Below are 23762 nucleotides of genomic sequence, written 5' to 3' on the forward strand. Positions count from 1 at the left end.
TCTGCCTACCTTGCAGAAAGCACAGTCCCATGCAGCCAAGAGCAGCCTCTGAGGGCAGATAATTCCCAGTCTGTTTAAACCTTGGGAGACCTTCAATTACCAGCACCATAATGAGGCCCTTGACACTAATCGGCGGTGTCACCGAATCCTCTTACGCCTGCCTAAGCGCCTCCAGCAGCTTTGCTGGTTGCAGGGCCCAGCTGCCCACTCCTCCAGGGAATTACCTCCCCAGGCAGACACCAGTGGTGGCACAAGTACATTTTAACACAGATGCAGGTGAGACGCTCCCAGGCGCTACTGCCAGATGACACAATGACAGAGATACCTGAGCAAGGCCTCCATACAGCCCAGAGGGCACCTGGGACCAAGCCCACACTGGAGACACGTTGATGTGGACAAACCCTGCAAAATTACAAGAGGAGCTATTTTAACGCTAATGCTCCATATTAGAGATGCAAAGGGCAGGTTTACATCCATCTGTCTCTGACTGAAGTGTCATCTATACCATCAAGCCAAGGTCATTCTCTGGGATGCTCCAAGAAACTTTTCAGCCTCTAACCGCGGATGGCAGGTGACCCCGTCTCGCTCCGCTCCTCTGCACTGGCACTCATTCACAGGGCAACAGGCAGCTCCCTCCACACATCCGTTCTGACTCACGCTTTCTGCTCCAACAATGCACTTTTTAATATCATGCGAGGAGCAAAAACAACAGGTCCACTATAATGCCGAGATATCCTGAGGCAGAAAATCCATTTGGAGCCCAGCTAGAGAGAGTCAAGTCAATTAGACACTTTCTGGGGCGTCAAGCTGCCAACAATCCCGGCCTTTGTAACAGCGAAGAATCACTGCCTATGTGCTTCCCAGCGACTCCCCCTTGCCAGAGCAGAAAGGTCAGCAGTGGTAGCGTCATGGAAAAGCATGCAGCGAAGTATTCCTGGGAAGGTGGGTCCAAAAAAATAGCCATTTGGACCCTCTGGAAAATATTTCTTTGTCAAAAGCATCCATTGCTTCGGGTTGGGTTTGCAAGGGAATAAGCAAGCGTGTAATACAGATTTGTGCTAACATCACATAGAGGTTTGGGCATGTATCGAGAAGCAATGCTTTGGTCAGAGTGCTAGCTCAGGGTTTGGGAGCTGGCGAGTCCCTGCCTGCTTTCAGACAGGTTGCTCCACCTTTTTAGCTTTGCTAGAATAAAGATTGTAGACAAAAAAGGAGCCACAATACTGCAACTGGGAGAGTCACACTTCCTCGCACTTCAAGGTAAGCACCTGACTTCTCTTGTCCATGGTGCAAGGCAGCAAACTGGGCTATAAAACCAGGATTCCAGGTTAGATGAGCACCAAATGAAGCCAGGATTTCTATAGGCAAGTGCTAAAGTCACTCAGTTCCAAAGGCATGTCTCTGACCAAAAGGCCATCATGTCCAGAGTAGATTTTGGTGGAAAATGAACACTCAGCTCTTAAAGTCCACCATGGCGTGTCATTTGGTGCTCAGCAAGAGACTTTCAAATGACAGGTAAAAAAAAAAAAAAAAAAAAAGTTCACTTGATACCTCCTTGATATCACCCTGCAAGCAAACTTCCCAATCAGTGTCAGAGGACCTAGCGGTTGTCATTTAAATGCAAGCCACTCTTTAACCCTGCTGTCTATATAATGGGATTTCTGTAAAATGCCTGAAAACAGCTAGTTTGCCTTCCTTCAAAGAAAACTACACCCTGAAGACCAAGATTTCCTCATCTTATGAAAAAAGTTCTCCAAGAAACCTTAGAAGATACAGCCTATGCAACTGCCTGCAATTTTGCTGTTTTCCCACAACAACCATTTCTCAGGGGAAATATTTCAACAGAAAATGGATCCTTGACCAGGTTAACCCTGCATTGTCACTTGTAGGGACAGGAACTCAAAAAACCACCCCACAACAAACCCTCAGTCACAAAAACCTAAGGATTTCAGGGCTTCTCTGACTACTCAGAAACAAACTACCAAAGTGAAACTCAGCCCCACCACCACCACCACCTATCTCTGCAGAACTCCTGGAAAACTTTCAAAAAGCCTTTCCTTCCTGGATCCTGTTCCATTCTTCATTCTCTTTTGCTGGGAAATCTGGATTTCTGTGAGCAAGACTATGTTACCCTCTTTGGCAAGGGCCTGAGCTGGGTGGCACAGAGCTGACAAGGGACAGCCCAGCCACACAAGGTATCTGCTGGACCTTGCATGTGTTGATGGCCACCAGAGCTCAGCACAGAGTGGGGAACATGTTGTTACAGCACTGTCCTGCACAAGGCCACAAAGGGCTCCCACCTACATCACGCATGGCAGGTGCCTGCTGTGCAGCTGGGGGCTTTGCTTGCTACTTTCACTCTGTGCATCCCCATGTTCATGCTTTTACATTTCCTCCTGCTTCAGCAAGTGCAAAACTCCAGAGACAACCTGTCAATCTCCATCACATCCAGCTGCCTCAGATGGTCTATTTATACCAGTCAGGCAAACATGGATATCTTGGAGTTCAAGGTAACATGGGTTATTTCTGCTCTGAGTTGCTCCTGTCTTAGGGGAGGAAGGCTTGGAAGTACCCAAAAGGAACAGCTTCACACACAATACCTTCACGACAGAGGGCACAGTAGCCATCACCAGTCACAGCCCAGTCCCCAAGGTCCCAGTCACAGCAGCCACACACACACACCCAAAGCCCAGAAAATTTATATCCATCATAAGACACATCATCCCAGGCTCCTCTGTATCATGCCATGGGAGAGGGGACATCAGCACGTACCTTTGGATTAGAATGAAAACCTTTGGTTAGAAAATCCATGCTCTCTCCGAGCCAGCAAGGCCGCAGCTTCAAGCTTGCTCACACGGGGTTTCTCCACTGAGCACTGCCTCAATCAGGTGCAAGCATGTGACTGCACATTGTCACATTAATGCCATAGCAAGGGCTCTGGCTTTCACCGAATCACTCCTTTCTCTCCTGTGCTTTTAAGTCTGCTCTCTAGCATCCAGCATATCTGATCCAGGATAAAGCCTGCCTTATCAAGTTGGCCCATTACTATCATTTAAAAAAGATCTGAAGAAGGTGGCATTTATACCAGATTCACACTTTGTGTCACATGATCCAGATCAAAAGTTCTGTGTACCAGGGCCCAAAAGCCACATCTACCATATCATGGAGGTGCAGCTTCCATCAGCACTTCTCAGCAAGGTGCCTTCGTAGCTTGGTCCTTGCTCCAGTCAACAAGGCATTTTCTATAAGCCGAGGTGGGATGGGGATGGTGGGGCTGCTGTGCCTTTCACAGGATGCTCGCAGCTCCTCAGGAGCCAAGCAGCTCACCCGAATCCCACTTCCACTTCACTTCTGCAGATGTCACTGGCTCATTAACACTTTTTTCCAGTAGATTTCAGCCTGTTCATTGGGTCCCCTGAGAGCAGGAAAGGAAATCAAACACCGCTAAAACCCAGCTGTGCTTCTATGAAAGAGGGAGAGGCAGGTTTTGCAATGCTTTGCTGTCTTCTCTAATACACGAAGATCTCATCTGTGGTCTTCCTGGGGATGGCTCTCTGAGTTTCAAGCAAGTCTTGGAACAAGTTTCCATTGCTCTAAATACTCTTAATCCAGCAACCCTGCCCACTGCAATCCTCCAGTTCATATCTATAATCCCCCTCAGTCACCAAGGGGGGGAAAAAAACAACCCCGCACAAAACCCTCCCGAACAATAAACCAGACCACCTCTTTGCCCAGAGACACACTGTTCAATGCTGTGCTGCAGACATGCCTGTGCAGCCTCTCCACAAATACCAGATACAGAGACATAGCCTAGGTATGGAAACTGGAAGAAATAAAGCCCAACCAAGTCTTGCTGCCCAAAGACAAAGCACCAAATGCATTTAAGATGAGCTGAAACCCAAAGATACCCTTCATTAATTGGCCATATAAAAAGCTGGGAGAAGGGGGATACAAAGACCTCACTTTACCCCTCCACTACCTCTGCCTCCACTGGTGGCTCAGACAACTCTACTCTTGATAGTCTGGGTCTGTCTCCTAAGCCATGCGGACTTCAGCATCACAGAAAGCCAACAAGTTTGTTTTCACAGCATCTCTTTATAGATCCAACCAACACCAGTTCAAGACTCTGCCAGCCTGGTCTGTTTGACGTTCAGGGGAATAAGCTATCTCTTTGCCTTACCCAGGCAGATACACCTCTCTCTCATCTGTTCTTGCAGCTGTTCTTGCCCTGGGACCCACCTTCCAGTGGCTGTCAAAGGGGAACAAACACAACATGAAACTGAGCCGGAATGTTCTCCCACAAGATCGGTTCCTCTCTGTTTAAATAAACTTTTTTATTTAAACTTTTTTCAAAAAAACTGTTTAAAACCCTTTGCTTCCCTGTGCAGCCAAGGGGCAGGTAAGGAGCCAGCTACAGCGTCATCAATGCCCTCCATTGCCTTTCAAACATTCTCCTCTCAAAAGCCACATGCTCTTCTGTACCGAACAGAAAATCCGCTGGTATTTAAAGCCATGGGAGCATGACAAAATTCCCTGTGACCCAAAGAAAGGAACAGCCCTGGATCAAGAGAAGCACGGACCACACCACACAGGGACAAGGCAGCACAGCAGCGAGCAGCAAGCACATGAAGAATTTGCAGGGATGTGGAATGACATTTGCTGGCGCTGTCAAATACGTGCTCCCTGCCTCCCGATCTCTTCCCAGCAGAAAGAAAGAAGCGAGCACCTGCCCACAACCACTTTCTGGCCCTGTCCTTTCAAGCCTCTGAGCTGAAGGAGCATCCTCTGCACAGCAGAAGCAGAGAAAGGGCCTGGGATGACGTGGGCACAGGAACACATGCTCGCATAGTGGCACTGTGCTAATGCATGCTGACTTAAGTCAGTTTATTAAAGCAAGCTCTGAAGATCCCAGAGCAGCTTCTCCCAACACAGAGCTGTCTCCTCTATTAGCAAGACATATCTCAGCTGCAAAATCTAGACCCCAGTCCCTTTTCAGGTCTTAAGCTTTCCAGACCAGCAGCACAGCCTCAAAGGCTAATCTATACCAGTAAATTCACCACTCCAGGGCATGGTCCCAGGGTCTGTCCTGCTGGTTGCAAACACAGGCCCTAGCACTTTCCACCAGATAGTTCCCAAGCACAGTTTGGGAGTCAGCATAGGCCAAGGGTTGTTTCCACAGGGAACATTGGTCATTTAAGAGTCAAGCCATACCCACACAAATCAGTCTCCCCAGGCTTATTTCATTAGTGAGGCTTTTAAATCATACCTATCCGACTAAATCCTGCAGCCGTGGAGCCTAATATTCAGGGCTGCAAAGACACAACACCTCAAACATCCCAGAAATTGTGCAAGACATCCCTCAGTGCCCCAAGTACTTCTCTGGATCCCCCTGGGCACCTGGGCCAAGTGGGAAGCTTTCCAGGAAAGCTGCTCCTCCAAGACATGGGCTACTTCAAAATCCCACAAGCAGAGCAGACCCAGGAGACACATTTACATGCCATACTTTGGCACATATAACCTCTAACCTAAGATGACACACAGCAGCAAGGAAAAATGAATACTGATGAACCCTTTGTCAGGTGAAACAGAAGAGCTAAAACAGTTAAGAGCCTCAGGTGACACCAATAGACACAGTGCTCTGACAAAAAAAAACCAAACCATCCCACTTGCAATACATAAGAGCTGCCCGGGTGCCTCGCTCTGGCTGGAAACAAAGCTGGCAGTGCAGGCTGGTCCCAGGACCCTAAGCAAGCAGACCCAAAAGCAGCATCTCCATCAGTGCTCTCCACCACTCCTGTTCCTCCAGGAAGATGCACTGTTCCATGCATTCCCACCACCTGAAGGCAAGAATCTCCCAAAACTTCCCCAACAACTGTAACCCTCCTTGGAGGAGTCTTGTTCATGTCTCTGTGGAGGACCTCACACAGCTGTTCCCTCAGAGCAGCCACGTTCTTGGCCTTTGTAACAAGTCAGCAGTAAGAAAAAGATCATTTATGTCCATCACTATGTGGCAGTGAACAGGGCCAGGGCTGCCGGAGAACAGCCAGGCGAGGGCCAGCCAGTGCTCTGCAGGGATGTCTATGCAGATATCACTGCAGATTTTGGGGGCAGCCAGTCCTGGACCCGCACAGTTATCACTGGTGAAAGGTACTAAACAGTTCAGGGCAGAGGTTGCTGGGAGGTATGTGCTGGAGAAGGGCACTCGAGCACACTCTGCTCCTACCTCCCTTCTAAACAGCTACCATTTGCAGGATGAACCTTTGGCCTGGCTCCGTCTGGCTGCTTTTTACACCCACAAGATGCTCTCACCCAGCCCACGCAGCTCTGGCCTACCCCAAGTCCAGGTACCAGCCTACACACAGAAGGTAAAAATAAATACATCACAGATCCAGATTCCTACCCCAGCATCACTTTTTTGGCCTGATGAGGAAGGCAGCGAGGATGCAAGGATGCTTCACAGGAAACATTATGTGATCTCTCCCTCCCATCCCAGACTCTAAAGGGCTCTTAGCTCTCCAGCCACCCACCCTATCCCCAGCTGAGCAAGCACAGCTGCCCTCGGGGCACCCGCAGCCCTGTGCGTGCAGTCAGAGACAGATGGCTTCCCGGCCAGTGAAACAGCCCTCCCCAGGGGCTGACTCTCTGCACGAGCTATCTGTCAGGGGCAAGGATCATCACCCAACAGAGAAACAAGGCTGAGCTCTTCCCAGTCCCCTCTGCACCGTGGGCCAGCAGGGCTCAGACCCACGTGTGTGATGCAGCGGCAAGGCTGGCCTGAGTGGGACAGGCAGTTTTGCACCTCAAATGCCCGATGTGCTGGTGCAACAGTTGAGAAGCCTGTGCTGGCCAGGTGGTGACCTGCTAGGGGACAGGTCTGCAATGCAACCGCTTCCTCAGTGGGGCTCAGTGCCCTGTTTCCCCCCCCAGAACATTTGGAGGGGGAGGTATTCACCTGTTCCAGGGTCACTCTTTGCTTCTGTGGCCATATATCTATCCTTAAGAAAACCCATCCTAAAGGCTGTGGCAGGCTCAGCCCAGCTGCAAGCTGCCAGCCACCGAATGCAACCCCACCTGCTAGGCTTGAAAATCTGCCCCAAGCGCCCTGCTGTCCCCTCGTCGCCTCATGTATGCCTTTAACAGTTTGCTGGATTACCCATTGCAACTAAAATAACAAAGCTACAAAAGAAGAGGGCAAACAAACGCGATATTCTGTGGCAATTAGGGCTAAACAGGGGAAAGGGGAGCGAGGAATGAATGGACAATGGAGAGGGCAGGGACGCAGCAGCCCAGGCTCGGCAAGCTGGGCACGAACTGTCCTCGGGAGGCTGAGCCCAAGCCAGGGAGCAGTGAGCTGTATGTAAGGAAACGCAGGGAGATGAAAAGGGTTATTTAAACAAGCACGGGGCAGTCCCCACGGGGCCTCCCTGTCCGCTTGGCTTCATCACAGTGTCCAGGGAAGAGCAGCTCCTGCTTCCACCCCCCGCCCCGCACCAAGTCCTATTCAAAGTGGTGGGGGGACACTGGCAAGCTGTGGTAGGGTCCACTTAGAAAGGAAGGAATCCATTAATCTCCTTGGTAATTACTGCCACATATGGATTTGCACAATTACACTCTGTTAATTGGTTATTACAGGCAAGCCAGACTGATTGGGCAGAACGGCTGGGCTTTAACCCCTTTGCTGCCCCCGGGGCCAGCCAGACACCAAGGCAGCCTTCCTCCCAAAACACTGCTGTCTTATCCTCCTGTAACCTTGCTGGCTCGCTCCTATGCCAAGGACCAGCAAGTGTGGCCCCCAGCACCCATCCCATCTTTGCTCTGATGCCTTCCTTTCACCTGGGGACCCCAAGGAGACAGATCCAAGGGGAAAGAAGTGAGCCTGCGGCTCAAAATTGCCAAACTGTCCAGCTGGTTTAATCTGCTCTGGGTTTGCAGTAGACGCACCACGTACTCCCCAGGGTGCTGAGGGACTGCAAACTCAGATCTTGTTTGTTTTTAGAAGGAGATCCAGATTCCTTGTGCACTTTGACTTTGTGCCCTCAAGCCCAGCAGGGCTAGTGCCAATGAAAGGAGAATCCACCCCCAAGCCTTTCTCGGTCTCTGAACGCAGCTTCGCTGACTAGATTTGCAGTGTAATGCTTCTCTTCCTCAAAGTACTGAAAACAGAGGCTTTATTCTAGTAATAAATATATATATAACCTCAGTAATACAAGCTATGCCAAAAAAATACAGATTAAGCCCTTGTAAAACTCCAGACAGCATAAGACTTCTGACAGTTGGGCGTGGAGGCAGCCTGGCTGCCCCACACCGCAGCCGTCACCTCCAGCACCCCTCGCAGGTAGCAGGCCATCCAAGACCTGGCTCCAAAACGTCTCATTCAGGATGCAACAGTGTTTCTGGAGAAAGCTTAGAAGCGGCAGGCCAAGGCAAGAGTAATTTCTGCCAGAATCATGTCAAGGGCTTCCTGTTAAAAAGCCGTAACAGGAAGGTAAACGGGAGCATTGCAGAAAACCCACAGGGCAGCCGGGCCCATCTGAGGGGAGAGCTGTGCTCAGCAGCCACCAACATCAAGGACAGAGCAGGCATTACCACCCTGGCACACCAAAGCCACCATGCTGCTGCTTGGCTTTTTGAGGCTCACACATATGTGATGCTCCTCCACAGGAGATGGCATAGAGAAACCTTTTCCAGACAGCTCATGTCACCCAGATAGAGAAGAACTTACGTGTTGCTTGCAGGGCACAGCAATGCACCACTAGTCCCACACATTGCCTCCCCAGACTGGCACATTCAGCTTTACTCTCATTGATTGCATTATCGCAGTTTCCCAGAGACTTCTTCTCCACCCTCATTGTCACACGTGTGGATGAACCTCGAGGTAGCACTCTACTGCTCCATCCTGTCCCTTCCCCAAGGGAAGCCCAGCACCCCTCCCCAGAGGGGTAGCACTCACTTGGCAGTAGGATACTGCTCAGCACAAGCAAATGACTTACAAGAAGAGTGTGGCAGAGCCAGGCATCACACAAGGCACATGGTGAGGATTTTCAGCTCAACTTCTGAATCACCCCAGCAAGCTACTACAGCAGGAACAAAGAGATAGCAAGCAAGATCACAGCAAGAGAACTCCATACCACACTCTAGCCTCATCCTCTGGGTAAAAAAAAAAAACTTTGGACAGCCCATCTTGGGTTTTCAGCTGAAGCAGGTCAAAAGGAAACTCAAAACACCTGCAACAAACACCCACTCTTCCACCCTTGCCCCTACTGCCATCACTGCAATAACACCTGCTATAACACTCTAGGTCTAGCCTAGGAGGAACCTCTTTCTCATCAGCTAATTAAAGGGCTTTTACTGTCCTCTCTGTACTGCAAGGAGTAGGCTCAGCAATAAAAGTCGTTTTCCTAGAAGGTCATTGGAGTGACATGAAAGTTGCAGTGGGATTTGCTCCTGTTGTTTCAGCCACCTGCGATTTCCCAGCTCCCTGATTTCAATACAGAAATTTCTTTCTCATGCAAAAGCTGAACTCCAGACTCCCTATCTGAAGGAGACCCTCTCATCTATGGTCAAGGCAGCATCTCCCATCTCTCCATGAGTGTTTTCAAGTGTGCGTGAGCTTGTCTTGGAGGAAGAGAAAGGCAGACCAGCCCCGCACCCATGAAATGCTGCTGATCTCTCCCGTAAACCAATTGCCTCTGCAAAGTTCGGAATGAATCTTCAGAGCTGTCAAAGGGAAGATCGGGCAGAACCTGCAACCACGCTTAAAAAGGTCAGCTGAGAAAAGTCAGGATGGGAAGGATGCTCGCATTATTGACAGATGCAGAGTGGAAAGGGCTAACCTGTGAGTACCTGCAAGCTGGTTTTGGCAGCACACGCTAGACTTCAACTCGGGGCTCTGTTGACTGCAGCTGGTGACAAATCCTTTGTGGATCACTTCCAGACAACTGAGTCTGCGGACTAAGCCTGAAACTGAGACTGGGGCTGAGCACCAGGCAGGGCATCTGTGTAGCCTTCCTTCACCCTGAGGGATGGGAGTAGGCTGGTGGGATGGATGCCTTTCTGGCTTTTGTGACTCAGATCAGCTTTTTAGATCTCTGAGACTAGAACATAATTTTCTCTCTGTCCATTACATACATGCACACCTATTTGTCCAGGTTTCTGTAGGAAACAGCAGTGAGCATCCAGGCATTTGCTGGTGGTTTCTCATGTATGAAGTGAATCACCCCAGTAAAAAGCCAGGGAATCTTCCAAAACTGCTGGAATTTGACTTAAACTCCCCTCAACCTGGGAGCACTTTAGAGTTGAGGTATGTTGACGGTTTGAAGTACTTGTAAAAATAAATAAACAGATTTTTTTTAAATTGCAACGATTCTTCAATACCCTGGTTATAACATGGGTTCTGCCAACATGGAAATGTACCAAGGATGTCTTACAGCCATGACATTCTGCTAGAATTGCAGAGTTCATTTGGAAAGCTGTACATCAGCACTATCATCAGACACAAGCCTAGGTGGCTTTTCCAAAATGCTTTCAAGCTCGTCTCTAGCTCTCACGGTGCTTTTTGCTGAAGTCCCCTTCCCCTTAGCCTAGCTCAAGGGAAGGATTTAAACCCACAGGCTCTTTGTGTGCCCCGCAGGTGGCCTAAGCTGAGACCGCAGGAGGGATCTGCCAGCCCCTTGCCATGCTCAGAGCTGATAACAGCTCTGTGAGTCCTGGACATCAGCAAGTATGCCTTTGGGGCAGGCATTAGCAGTGGTAGGTGATAACAGACCCTGCTGTGCCCCACAGGCTGCCAGCACGTGCTAAGGTCAGCCATGGACTGTGCAGCTGAGGGAAGGGAGGCAGGGAGAAGAGGAGAGCAACTTCACTGAAAGCCCAAGCCAGAGCCAGTAAATGCTTACCCACTGCCTGCTACCTTGTCATCTCGGCATGCTGCCTGCCCGCTTGTGCTCAGTTAATCTCTCCTGGCTTTTGGGGAGCAATCCCTGCCCTCTTTGCAGTCCCTCCAGCCCTCTGATCTGCCCAAGACAAGTGGGTTTCAATTCCCAGGGTTCAGCCCCTGGTGCAAAGGTTACTTTGCGTCGAACTGGATCAATTCATGTTGTGCCACTGGTTTACCTGATATACACGAATCAGACAAATAGGGTATCTGCTGATGCTAATTGAACTTGATATTGATATGGATATGTGACGTATTTACTAAGAAAGCAGCAAGAGAAGTTGCTGTTTTAAGTTTTACGTGACCTGGAAACATATAAAGGGAAGTAAATATATTCCTTTTGGTCAGAATATTGTTATGCATATATTGCAAAGACTTCGCTTGCAGCAGAGGTAGTGAAACACATTGGGTCAGGTCAAAACACAAACCAGGTTCGAAGGCATCTGAAATTAATTAGACCATTACAGCATTTTCCCAGCTAAATTCTCTGTCTTTCTCTCTCTCTGTACGTATACACACATATGTTTAATATATTTGACAAAATCAGTATTTATCCAGGGAGAGCTTCAGTTTTTGGAAAAAACACCTTATTAGAAGTATTCTGTCATGGAAAATTCTTGACCAGCTTTACATGTAACTTCCACCTGTCCTTTATTAACCTTTATGAGCTGATTCCCAGAACTCCTTTAGTATAAGGCATCACAGCCTTCACCCATAAATACAGTCTCCCCTTCCACGCCCTGAACACTTTCATTTCCCTCTGTTGCAGGAGGAAAGTACAGACTCACAGAAAACAGGTCTGGAAGAGACCTGGCAAGCTCATCTCACCTGTCTTCCTGCCCCAAATTAGACCGGAGACCTTTGGGAACAGAGCCGTCACTTCCTTCCCCAGCCCATCCATCCCACCACATCCCCAGCACTCCTTTCCCAGTGTCTAAACTAAGCCTTCTCTCCTGCAACAGAGAGTGCAGCACAGTGCTACAACGGTTCTTTTCCAAAACCTGTGCCTGAATTAAACTCCCATAAAGGCTCCGTTCAGTCAGCCCCTATTGCTACAGGAGCAGCGTGCCCAGGAGGCTGGGCAACCCACAGCTCTTGGCAATGGCCACAGCGGTGTCCCGCCACCCCTCCGCGCCGCTGCCCAACCCACGGCTGAGCCCGCAGTGCTGCTCAGCACAGCCGATTCGCACGGGGTCAGGGCAAGGACTTACAGAAGTGAGGGAAGGAGCCCGTCTCCAGGGAATAAGGAGCCTGTGTGCCCGGCTGCATTTCCAACCTGCGTCCTGTCTCTTCAGCGGACTCAACCATGAAGGGAGGTTTGGGATCGGCTCTCTCAGCTGTGCTGGGCTGTTGGAGAAAGAGAGAAGTGTTTACATATTACAGAGCAGCATCCTCACAATCTGTCCTAAGTTACAAATTTACCTCCCAGACCTTGACCGGGGCTGGGGTTTCCTGTGTTTGCTCTCCAGGCTCCTGTCTCTTTGGAAAGCAGGAGATGTTGCAATGCCACAGGAGGGCTGACTGCACAGCCTGCCCGAGAAAGACCCTACAATGCAAAGGAATTGGTCCGAAGCGGCTCTGCTGAGAAAGTGACTCCTGGAAGCACTTTCTCTTCTAACCCCAGCTCCTGAAGGAACGAAACCAAGCAAACAACTGCCATCCTGGCTGAGTGTCTGCCTCAGTTCTGCTTCCCTCCTCCTCCCTGCTAGTTGATCTTTTTTCTCTCATCTGCAAGCCTTTCCACTCTATCTGATAACAAATTTTGCCTTCAAGAAGGTGGTAGTGTTAGCCTGTTAGCCACATCACCACTGGACAGCGGAGACCAGACAAAGCTGGCTTTTGCCTCACTGAAGCTGTGAGGATGGTGGGGGCAGGTGACGAAAGAAATGTCCTGTATGCATTCCTGAGCAGTGTCACTAGCAGCCTGTAGGTGACCTGGACAGACCCTTGTCTCCAAAAGGCTTTCAGAAGACAACCAGCCTGTGCTGTGACCAGTTTTTCTTGTGCTGAAGTTAGAGCCCCTGGCTTTGTCCCTGACCTTGCTTATCTGTTACACTCTCCAACCGTGCATGGGCGTCTGCCTGCATCTTCCCTCAGTGTTTGGATTTTGCCAGTCCAGATGAAGAAGAGTTACAAGCAAACAACATTCCTCTCCCCTGTCTGCACTGATAATCTCGGGATCTCATCTCCTCTGCGGTCCCCTTCAGGCTGTGTCAACATCACAGGGGTTGCGGAGGGCAAGATTGTTCTGACTTCGCTGCCCCATCGTGTACACTGTGTGCTGCCCGGCCCAGCACAACCACACAAAGAATATTCCTCTGGGATGTGACTCAGACCTGCGAAGGGGTTTTAACCACCTCCCTCTCCTAGATTTCTCCACATTTACAGCAACAAAACACGCAGGTCCCAGAGTGCAGAGTGATCTCGTCTCCTCCTTCCAGAGACTTTCAGAAATTGGAGCCTCTGCATTGCTGTAATCCCCTTGGATCAGCAGGCAGAGCATTGCTAAAGCCAAGGTGGGCCACACAGCCCCTTCTACATCAGTGCCAACAGCCAGGACATCTCCCACACCAGAAACAGCTGCAGGGAGTCCAGGCAGGCAGGGCTAGAAAGGGTGCTGAATTGCTAGTTGGTTTTGCTTGCGCTTTCAGGAAATTCTTAATCTGAAATTGTAACAAATTCCTCAAATTCAAGTTCTCGTGGATCTGAAACCCTGCAGGGTATTCTGGAGTTGAGCCAGGAGGGGAGAAAAGAGACATGGAAAAATAAGATACCCTGTGGCATCAACTCTAAGCCTCTTTAGGAGCCATAGAAATCCAGGGTGCTCTCTCTGCTGTTTCTTCTCCTCACAAGCACTGCCTCTCTTACGTTCTTACCCTGCCAGTGGGTAAGATGGATCCAAATCCCTCCTTTTTTTGTTGTTGCTGGGTTTTTTTGTCGGTTGTTTTTTTTTTTTAACCTAGGAAGGGCTGCCCAGCAGTCAGATTACTAGTCAACGACTCCAGATCCTCTCGAACCTGCAACTGACCTCTCAGATCTACTCAAGTTTGCCTCCCCAGTTCTCCCAGACAGCAAAATGTTCTGTGCTCTGAGCTGTGGTGCTTACATCCCTCTTGCTATCCCTTTCCCTTTCTCAGACCTAACACATCACAGCAGCTGCCAGAGCATGGACCCACTCCAGAAATGAACCTCCAGTGTTAGGTGGCACGGCTTTAATTACATGACTGGAGCCAGAAGAAAGGCTGTGTGTGAAACACTGCTTTTTCAAAATTTTAAACCTCCACTCAGAGTACTCTGTGTGGCTGTGAGCAGAAGTAGCAGGACACGGACCCTGCAAGCACACAAAGGAGCTGAATCAATGTCTTGTTGATACAGTCTAGCAAAATCAGCTAATGATAGACAGGACTGCAGGTTTTCATATGTGAGGGAAGGATTTACAGTGATACAAAATGAATTATTTCAGCCCCACAGTGACAATACCCACTCGCTTCCTTATTATATTTTATTGATCTTGCCCTAAATACATGTGGCTGGAGGAAATGATGCATAAATTACTAACGAGTTAATTTCTTGCTCCGACACAAGCTCACAACAGTCCTTTGAAGGGGAACCAGGAAAGACAATGTGTGAAAGGATAAAGGCAATGAGACAAGCTTGGATGTAATAATCCCACGTGAATGATTATTGCTGCAACTAATGTAATCTAATAATGAAGAATTTACGCCAGATGTCCCCCAGAATATGCCAGGCAGGCTCAGGATTCAGCAGTGGATCCATTTCTAAGGAAACCTTGTTAGGACAAAAAAAAATGTTGCTGTCTGTTCGTCAAATGAGAGTCTGTAGACCTTTACAGTTAGAGTCGTAACAAAAACGTGCCTTGCAAAGCTTCCTGGCAGTGCGTTCATTAGGCCTGATTGCCAATTTGTTTTCAGGGGAAGTTTAAGACATTGGGTTCAGGCTATAAAGTTCCTAACGGTCTAGGAGCTGCCCGTTTCAGAAGCTTGCCCTTACCCCAAGCCAGAGCTGCCACCAGAATTTCCCCTGTGTCTCCCTGGGCAGAGAGGGAGCTGCTGGGAGGGAGGTTGCCAGGACAGGTGAGCGAAGAGTGGAGAATCACATCATTTTATGTATTTTGAACTTGCATCCCTTTGAGTCTCACAGGGATATCCCAGACCAGAGTTGCACCCCTGTCCTGGGGCATGATGCACCCCATACATCCCCTTCCTTCTCACAAGCTGCAGCATATGGGGACACCACATAGCAGGGAAAAGGAAAACAGAGCTCTGCACCAGAGGAGTATCATGGGGGTACTCAGGCTGCTGCAAAATGGGGTCAGCTTCATCTTGGGTCATGCAATTCAGAAGCCCATTTTGCAAAGGCATGTTGAGCACAGGCCTGGCAAAGCACCGCTGGCTATCCAGGTCCTCATGAAGACCTGAACTTGACCACATTTGATGCCCAAAGAGCAGACCACAGTTCAGATGATTTGTTATTTCAGATCCAGCACTGAACGAATGCTCTTCTAGCCCAAGTGTGAGGACAGCACTACTGACGGGCAATGATTTCCATGGCATGCTACACAATCAGCCAGACCAGAAACCTGACATCAACGCTTCCTCTTCATTCAAAAACCCACATAAGCTAAGTGTAAAAACAGGCACAAACCATGCTTTTCGCTCTCCATCTTTACCTCTGCTGCCTATTCATCACCTCTTTGAAGGTATTTTGTATAGCCATTCCAAACACCTATTCTGGTCATGCTTTGGGGTTTGAACTGCTGTTCATAATTCCTCCTTACTAACCACTGTTATTTAAGTAGGTCTGATGGGAGGAAGGGGGAAGAGAAGCTTTAGCAAGATCCAGGTCCACTAAAACACAAGCCACTACATTCAACTTGAAAGATTTGTCTAAGCCGCATTAACTTAATTGGGACTTAACATCTTGTTCATTTGTTGTTTTTGCAGAAGACCCAGAGATCTCCACAGTGAACCTATGTGACTCCAGAAATGAGTCATGGGGACTGCACAAACATGGTTTGATTGTGTCAAAATCACAGCCACCGCGCTTCTCCCGTGATCCTCCTTTGTCAGCTAGTTTGATAGCGTAGGCTGCTTGTCTATGTTGAAATCTATTTCACGGGGGCTCTTTGATCTGAGCCTGCGTGCTGCTGCTCTGTTCTAACAGGCACACAGCTGCTCCAAAGGACTTTGCAAACAATAATATAAACATAGCTGCCCTTAGGACTTGCAAACGCTGATTTTAGCCAGTTTGTATGTTAGACGTCACCATACCTAGAAACAACTTACAAACAGGACCAAAGATCAGGCCTAATTTTAGTAAGCCTTTGGGCTCTGCATCCCCTGACTGTGCTTGCTTTGATGAAACATGATCATAGGATGAAAGAAAGCAAAAACCCAGCTGGCACCTGCTGGGAGGGCAGGGAGAGAGAATCTGGCAGACAGGAGGTTCCTACAGAGATTGCCAACACTACTACATGTCTGTTTTGCTTTTTGGGCAGCATGGTGAATCCAAAGGTGATAAAAATTTGGCTTGGCTGGCTAGACAAGATGTGCCCACATCAGATACCGCACTCTCCCTCCTTGATCACTAACATCTCTGCACCTCTCAAGGCAGCTCCTTCTGCTGTGCTTCAAGTCTCCAGCCCCTGAGCTTCAGAGAGGATCCAGACTCTGCTGGAGTGAAGCACATATGTGGGAATAGCTGCTCCCTTACAAACAGCAGGCTAGCTGGCTGGGCTGCTCCGTACCAGACATCTGGACAACCAATTTCAAATTTCAGTTTGCAGCACAACACAAGGATTGTTGTTAGAGGATATCTTTGCACCTCTGGAAACTTTGAGGTATCTGTAGTATTTTTAGGACAACAGCTTTATTTACAATTCAGTGCCATGAAAAGACAAATGTTTAACTGGGAGTGACTTTGCTCTCCAAATACTTTTGGGAAGGAAGAGTGACTCTAAAGTGAAAAAAACTTGCTGTTGTCTGAGCATCAAAAGAGGTTAGTAAAGATTCTTGACTACCCTTTCTCTCGGTCTGAAGTCCTGAAGAAAGGACTACAGCCCAGTTGTGCTCTTTAACCTAAGAGCATTTAGAGTGTTCTCTTTTCACCAGTCAGGATGCAATTTCTTTCTATAAATATCTAGTGGTTTTACCGTGCCATCGAGCATGCAGGTGAGCTGGCTCAATACATTTATCAGCTGACCACCTGCAGCTTGAATGACTCATTGCCCCTGCAGCAGCAATCAGCAAGTAACATCCTCTGATGGTGGACAGGCAGACGAGTCAAACTGCTGGGCTGTAATAACCCTTGTTAGCTTTCAAAACCCATTCCTCACCCCCACTCTCTCCAGAGAAGCCTACAGCACCTCTTTGGAGGAGTGGGCTATGCGTCTAGGCACAAAGACCTGCACCCTGGGCCCACCAGCTGGATTTGATGGAGGTGGTCTGGCCTGCTGTGCCCCTTGTGGGAAGGAAGGGGCTGCTGATAGCATTACCATGTCTGCACTCCATCTCAGGGACCAGTGCTTGCCTGCACCGGAAACATCACACTAGGCAAACATGCAGACCTTCATGGAAGCTACAGCAATTAAGTTAATTAAGAGCTGGGGTGGTCCCATATGTTTTCTGATCTGTTGTTTTTTTAGGGCCCCTATTGCACCTGTTCCCATAGCATTCAAACACCCCAAAGGCTTAGATTTTCTCTCTCCAGACATGGGAACAGAAGGACAGATCTCCCAGAGCAGAGCAAAGGCCTGTTTGGCCTCGTATCTGGCAGCAGATAGAGAGGGCAGGAGGATAAGAACAGGACATGCTGTCATTCCCCTAGCACAGGTCCTCTCTTCTTCCTGGGAAGGTCTGAAAGCTCTTCTCTAAGGAGTTCAGCATCATTCTTCCACCATCCCTGGAGGTATTCAAAAGATGCATAGACGTGGTGCTGAGGGACATGGTGTAGCAGGACTTGGCAGTGTTAAGATTTACGGTTGGACTCAATGATCTTAAAGGTCTTTCCCAACCTAAATGATTCTATAATTCTATGATTCTGTTTCAGACACAAAGTAGAGGCATGAATTTTCCAGACTTAGCCATCAGCAGTGCTGGGAAATTAAACCAAGTGCTTGTTTTTCCAGACCACAGCCTGAATGTTAGAAGAGCTAACAGCCCCAGCCTGGGCTTTCTGAAATTGCCAAAGAGATTCAGACACCAAATAAACTCCGCTGTCCGGGACCTGGGCACACAAATCCCTAGGGTTGCTTGGAGCATCCCTGAAGATGTGGGGTGCCACTGCACTGGGAACCAGCCAGGTTCTCAGAGACCCCCTGCTTTTTGCGCACAGTGCACAGCACCAATTTCCACCTGCAGTCTCACTCACAGCCTGAGACAGGGGGTTGGAATAGATGACTTCTCAGAGCTTCTCAAATCTTATTTCCTAAGATCCTCTGACAAGTTCTTTCCTCAGGTGCAAGCTCAGGGAGAAACCTGCCCTTCCAAGTTAGCTTTGCTCATTGCAAAATCTGGGGGAGTCCATGTTCCCAAAACCCCTCCAAGACAGATTGTTCACTCCTGCACAGTGCATTTCTCTGAGACAGAGTCACTTTCTAGAGCCATGCTACAATGCTGACATGAAAGCAGAGTATCTGTCTGCTGTTTGCCACCATCTCCCTTTCCCCGATCATGCAGGAACACAAATAAAGTACTTTAAAAGTCCATGGAGTCTCCTATCACTGACCTGCAAGACTTGCTCCCACTTGGTAGACAGGGAAGGATATTGCAAAGGGTCATTCACCATTTAACAGGCTGAGAACCAAAATCCACCCTGTGCATGTGCAAGGAAACAGGAAGGAAAAGCAACAGGACAAAACCATTGACTGACCCATTGTGTGTGGACATGTGGGCGCGCATGTATACGTTATTAGTTTTGTCTGGCAGTATTTGAAACACTTTTGTCAGCACCTAAAGGAACTGCTTCTGAATTTAATGTAGCCAAACTGAATGAATTGCAGTCTGGAGAAAAGGGTGATCTGTGTCCGACTTCTTTTCAGCATTTACATGACTTCACTGAGCCAGATACTTGTGAGTAATTACAGTTACTTTACAAGAAACTTTTTCTGTCCAGTGTGTTTTTAAAATCCAGATTTTAAACTCAGTCTTTGGAAAGGCATAGATTTTTTTAATGTCCTGAGTGCTCTCCTCCTTGCACATCAGCTGAGATTTTATACCAAAAGTGAAACCCTCTACTGAGGCAGAGCAAATTAAACAGGGTGTTGAATACTCCTGAAGACAGAGGGAATAATAGAGGGAAAGGAAAATGGACCAGATCAACCTGTACAGACCTCAGCAGCAGTATCCAGCTGCCTCAGTTCAAAAGAGCACAGTGACAAATGCATTCAGGTGAATGGCTGGCCTGCCTTCAGTGCAAATAAGCCACCAGCCTGAGCAAACTCTGCGTGTCTGAGTCATGTGTGCAAAATTCACTGTGGCTTTACCAATTGCCCGCACAATTCAAACTGCCACTCGTCTCTCCAAGGGCATGTGGCAGGGGTTTGTCACCTCTACACCAAGCCCTGTACCCAAAAAAGCCAGGGAGAAGAGCCCAAGTGGCAAGTGAGAAGGGTCTTGCAAAACAGAGATGGAGCTGTTCTTCCCTCCAGGAAAGGAGGAGAAGCAGTGGAGAACGTGGGCTGTCTCCCTGCTCTCTCCTGCATGTCTCCATGCTGACTGCTTCATCAAGGTCAAGTGCTTCAGCCAAATCCTCTGCCTTTAGTTGCAAGAGGTTACTGACACAGGTGAGTTTTTCTCCACAAGTGCCTTTAACAGAGTCGAAGAGCCTCTGCTACATCTGGTTGTTTGCAGGGGTTGTGTTGGTCAAAAGTGATTTGCTGTGAAGTAGCAAAGATCTCTATTCTTTGACAACAACCCAGCAGTTCCTAACCCATGTGCAGAGCTTTGCTCTGCTGCCTTTAGGGGCCATCCGGATCAGAGTCCGGCCTTTGGGGGCCATCCGGATCAGAGTCTGGTCTGGGAACAGCCCCATGACACAGACAGCATCCCCTGCCCTCCACCCAGGGACCGACCTGTGGTGCCCTGGTACCAACTGAGGCGATGGAGGAGGAGGAGGAAATACAGGGAGGACCGGAGAGAGCCCTTTCCCTCTATCTTAGGACAGGGCTTTTAGGACTACCCCCACTGTCTTTCTACTCAAACCATATCATTTCCCACGGGATATCTTTGTTTTTCATGTGAAGCCAGCATTTCACCATGTCTGATTTTTATGTTATCTGGATTGTTTGTGCTAACATGAGATAAGGTGAAGCAGGGATCTTGCTGTTCCATGCGGCGTGGGCTGCGCTCTATTTTCCTCTTGGTTTAGGCCAAGCTGCGCTTGATTTCCCAAGATCCCAAAGTGAATACATCCTGCTTGATTGCAGCCCCTCCTTTCTCAGGAATCATCCTGTGGAATAAACCCTGAATAAAGTGTTTCCTGTCTCCCCTTTAAGGCTGTTCCTTCCACCCAAGCACTCTGTGACCCAAGGCCTGCTCCAGAAGGCATGGATTCAGTGTGATTCCTTCTTCCTGCCCATTCAGAGGCTGTCAAAAGCCCAAAATGACAGCACTGGAGTGCCAGAAGCAAGCAAGTCACCTGCAATTTCACACCTGCCATAGCTGCTTTCATGGCAGCTGGCGAGGCGAGAAGTTGATGAAAGTCCCACTTGGCCCAGGCTGAAAGTCAAAGCAACTGTTGGGCTTTTCAGGGAACGTCCTTCCCTGAAGTAGGAAGGCAGGTAGAAAACCTGCTGGCAGCTGCCCGGGGGCATCTGCTGCCTTGCTGAGGAGGCATTTGTGCTTTTTGCATGCTGTCCTGTTCTTGGCAGCAGCTTCCCTGAGCTGGAAAAAGCATTGGCCATCATCAGCTGTGGAAACAGTTTCTGGGCTGTGGATTTCTTTCTCAACACTGGAGTCACAGCTGAACTGCGTTGGCCAAATCTGCCTCCCTTCTAGGTGAGATTTAACAGTGCCAGGTGAGCACTGATAACCATCCAGTAGGTTTTGACTCCACTGGTCAAATCTAACCTGCAATTTTGCTTGTTCTTTCCTAAAGGTATGCATGAGAGAGGCTGTAAACCAGGCTAGGGAGCTTCACAGTACAAATCTGCAAATGCTATGACAGGCTGGGCTCTGGTACCTACTTTGCTGCCCCCTCCACCAAGCTCCTGCTGCCATGGGCAAGCCCATGCTGTATTTCTCATTTGATGCGAGTTACAGCTCCCAGGAAGCAGTGACCTTGTGGACCTTTCTGTCCCTGGCCAAGAGCTCTCCATGGCAACTTGCTCCTTCTAGGTCTATGGGCTGAAGACCCCTCACCAAATACCCACCAGCAGCCAGACATTAGCAGCATGCTCGAGCCTAGAGAAGGGAGCCAGACCCCTGCAAGAACCAGGGGAACCCAAACAGGAACAAGACTCAGGACAAAAACTGCTCACAGAGGCTTGAGTATGTTGCATTGCACAGACATAATGTCGCAGCCTGGTCTCCTGGCCCTAATATCCTCTGACAGCTCCTAAAGCACGAGCTGAGCAGGTTGGTGATTCAATCATGACACCAACTCCTGTGGAAATTGCTGCTTCAAACTTCCTGCTACCAGTTCTCAGCAAAGCATGCAAGGAGCTGCAAAGATGTGCAGTCTCCAGAGCCTGTAGCAGTGACTTATCTTCATAAGTGAAGAACTGCTGGCCAAATGCTGGATCCAGTCCAACCCCTGAAAAAACTGGAGCTTTAGAAGGCAACATCAGCCAGCCCCTGGTAAATGACTGCTTGTTTGATGGCTAATTGCTTATGAAAACAGAAGGCACAAACCAAATCTGGGCAGATCTTATGCTGTTCGTATCACTAAGGGCCACAGAAACACCCACCCCAACTCAAACACTACCTGTCTGTTGGAAACTTTAAGTGAAATTTTGTTTCTAAATCCCCTTCTGTCATACTGCAGATGTAAAAAGCTCAAGCCACCTGGGCAGCTCGGTTCATCAAGAATGTGTTAAGTTACGCCACAAAACCCATCCCCTTGCCAAGCAGCAAACACGCAGAGCTGTGAAAGGACATGCGTGCCTCCCAGTTAATGTCACCTTCACAGATTCCATAGGTCACGGCACAAGTAGACATCCACTCCGAAATAAGATGCCAGGCAGAACACAGATCCCATTCTGAACGATGCCACAGACCCAGGGAGAGCTAAGGAATTTCAGGGAAACGGAACAACAGAAAATAAGGGAAGTCCCTCCAGCAAAGACCCTGTCATCCTTTGGTGATCACACAGCATCATATAGAGCTGTGATACAACGGAGTTACTAATGACAGCCCGGCAGCAAGCATTCCCATGGCCATTCTTGCCAGCACGGTAACTATACAGATAGCAAATAACAGAAGACCTGCGTTCACAGGCACTGCAACAGACACATCCACTGCAAATAAAATGACTCCCTGAAGATCCTAAAGTCCTGGACACACCATGCCATCCAAACTGGTAATTCATACTCTGAAGCAGGAAAAACCAGTACCAGAAGAGGGCCAACAATCAGGCAACCTGGACAAGCACAGAGTAGGGTTTTGCCTGTGCCCTGGACCAACGTTAATTATGAGGATAGATGTAACCTGAAAGCCCCTGCAAGGAAGGAGAACCCCTTCAGGGAGTCTTTGTCTGGCCTAGAGAATATATTGGAGAAATAGAGAACTAATCCCACCCAAATGTGGTCTCACTCCTGCTGCCTTTAGAAATCACAAGAGATGAAGACCTGGAGAAAGAGAGGGGATGGTCTTATAGTCTCTCTTCTGGCAATAAAGCCCATGTAAGGTCCCAGGAAAAGCTGCTAGAAGCATCAGCTCTGGGCAGGAAAGGAGAAGCTGGGCTGCCCTCACAGCAGCAGGGTGGGAGCCACGCTGGCCTGAGCAGCTCTCTCCAGAGGAAGCCACAGGGCCATGCATGTAGAGGACAACAACAAGGACAGACTGGGGGACCCATGTGGTGGTTTAACTCTCACAACAGCTCCTGCAGGGATTCAGAGCAGGGCGTTTCAGGCTAATCTCTATGTCCCCTCAGGGAACCTGAAGGATTACTGGTCTGCATCTGCTCACACGGTTGGGCCCTACCTTGTCAAGGCAGGGGAAGCTCTGACAGCCACTCTCAGTTCTTTAATTGGTTTGGGATAAACAGCAACAGGCCCTATCCACTGTGGCACAGCACCTTTTAATTGACTCCCTTGCCCACAGGCCTGATAGCTTCTCTTGAGCAGGAATGCATCTCATGGTTTATCATCAAGGGCTGGCTCCTGGCAGCAGCCACGCAAAGCCACAGCACAGCTTCCTTTGCTAGGTCAGATGATATTGGGGAAGGGTGGCCATAGGAGTGTCTGGCCATCAGAGGTACCGAGCCAGCACTAGCCCACGGCAGTGTCTTTGGCTATAGCCCAAGCCAGGGTGGGAGTGGAGGTCCCCAGACAGCAGTCACCGCTAATCCCCACAGCTGTGCTTTCACCCCTTAGCCCATGGCCTCCCACACTAGCTAACCTCCCAGCAGAAAGGGCGGCAAAAGGCCTGCATGGGCTGCGGGGTTTGTTCTGTTAACTGTGCACCAGGATCACCTACTTGCTTCTCTTTCTGTTCTCCTCTCCTGAGCATGCCTCTCCCAAAGGTCACTGCTGGTCCAGGCACCTGCTTTCTGGGACACATCACCGAGCCTTCCTCCTTCCTCTCAGGCCTGGGGATGCGGGTCTGGGGTCCGGCCCTGGCCGAGCTGGCTCCCAGGCAGTCAGTGCCAT

At 49.2% G+C, this 23762-nt stretch overlaps 1 protein-coding gene across 3 annotated transcripts in view; it reads right to left on the reverse strand.

Annotated features, from left to right (window-relative positions):
• RXRG (retinoid X receptor gamma) overlaps positions 1 to 23760 on the reverse strand; it is a 51159-nt gene extending 27399 nt beyond the window's left edge. Inside the window, exons 1-2 of one of the 3 annotated variants that reach the window (XM_040610453.1) lie at positions 23590 to 23760; positions 12145 to 12280 (exon numbers count right to left, since the gene is read on the reverse strand). In XM_040610453.1, coding sequence (XP_040466387.1) covers positions 12145 to 12280; positions 23590 to 23673 — 220 coding nt within the window. In that variant the 5' untranslated portion in view covers positions 23674 to 23760. Of the gene's footprint in view, positions 1 to 9; positions 125 to 12144; positions 12281 to 23589 lie in introns of those variants that run through there. The other 2 variants (XM_040610452.1, XM_040610450.1) reach the window with 2 other exon arrangements.
• Between the last annotated feature and the right edge of the window lie 2 nt (positions 23761 to 23762).

The sequence above is a fragment of the Falco naumanni genome, chromosome 11 (assembly GCF_017639655.2).
Source record: "Falco naumanni isolate bFalNau1 chromosome 11, bFalNau1.pat, whole genome shotgun sequence".
Taxonomy (NCBI): domain Eukaryota; kingdom Metazoa; phylum Chordata; class Aves; order Falconiformes; family Falconidae; genus Falco; species Falco naumanni.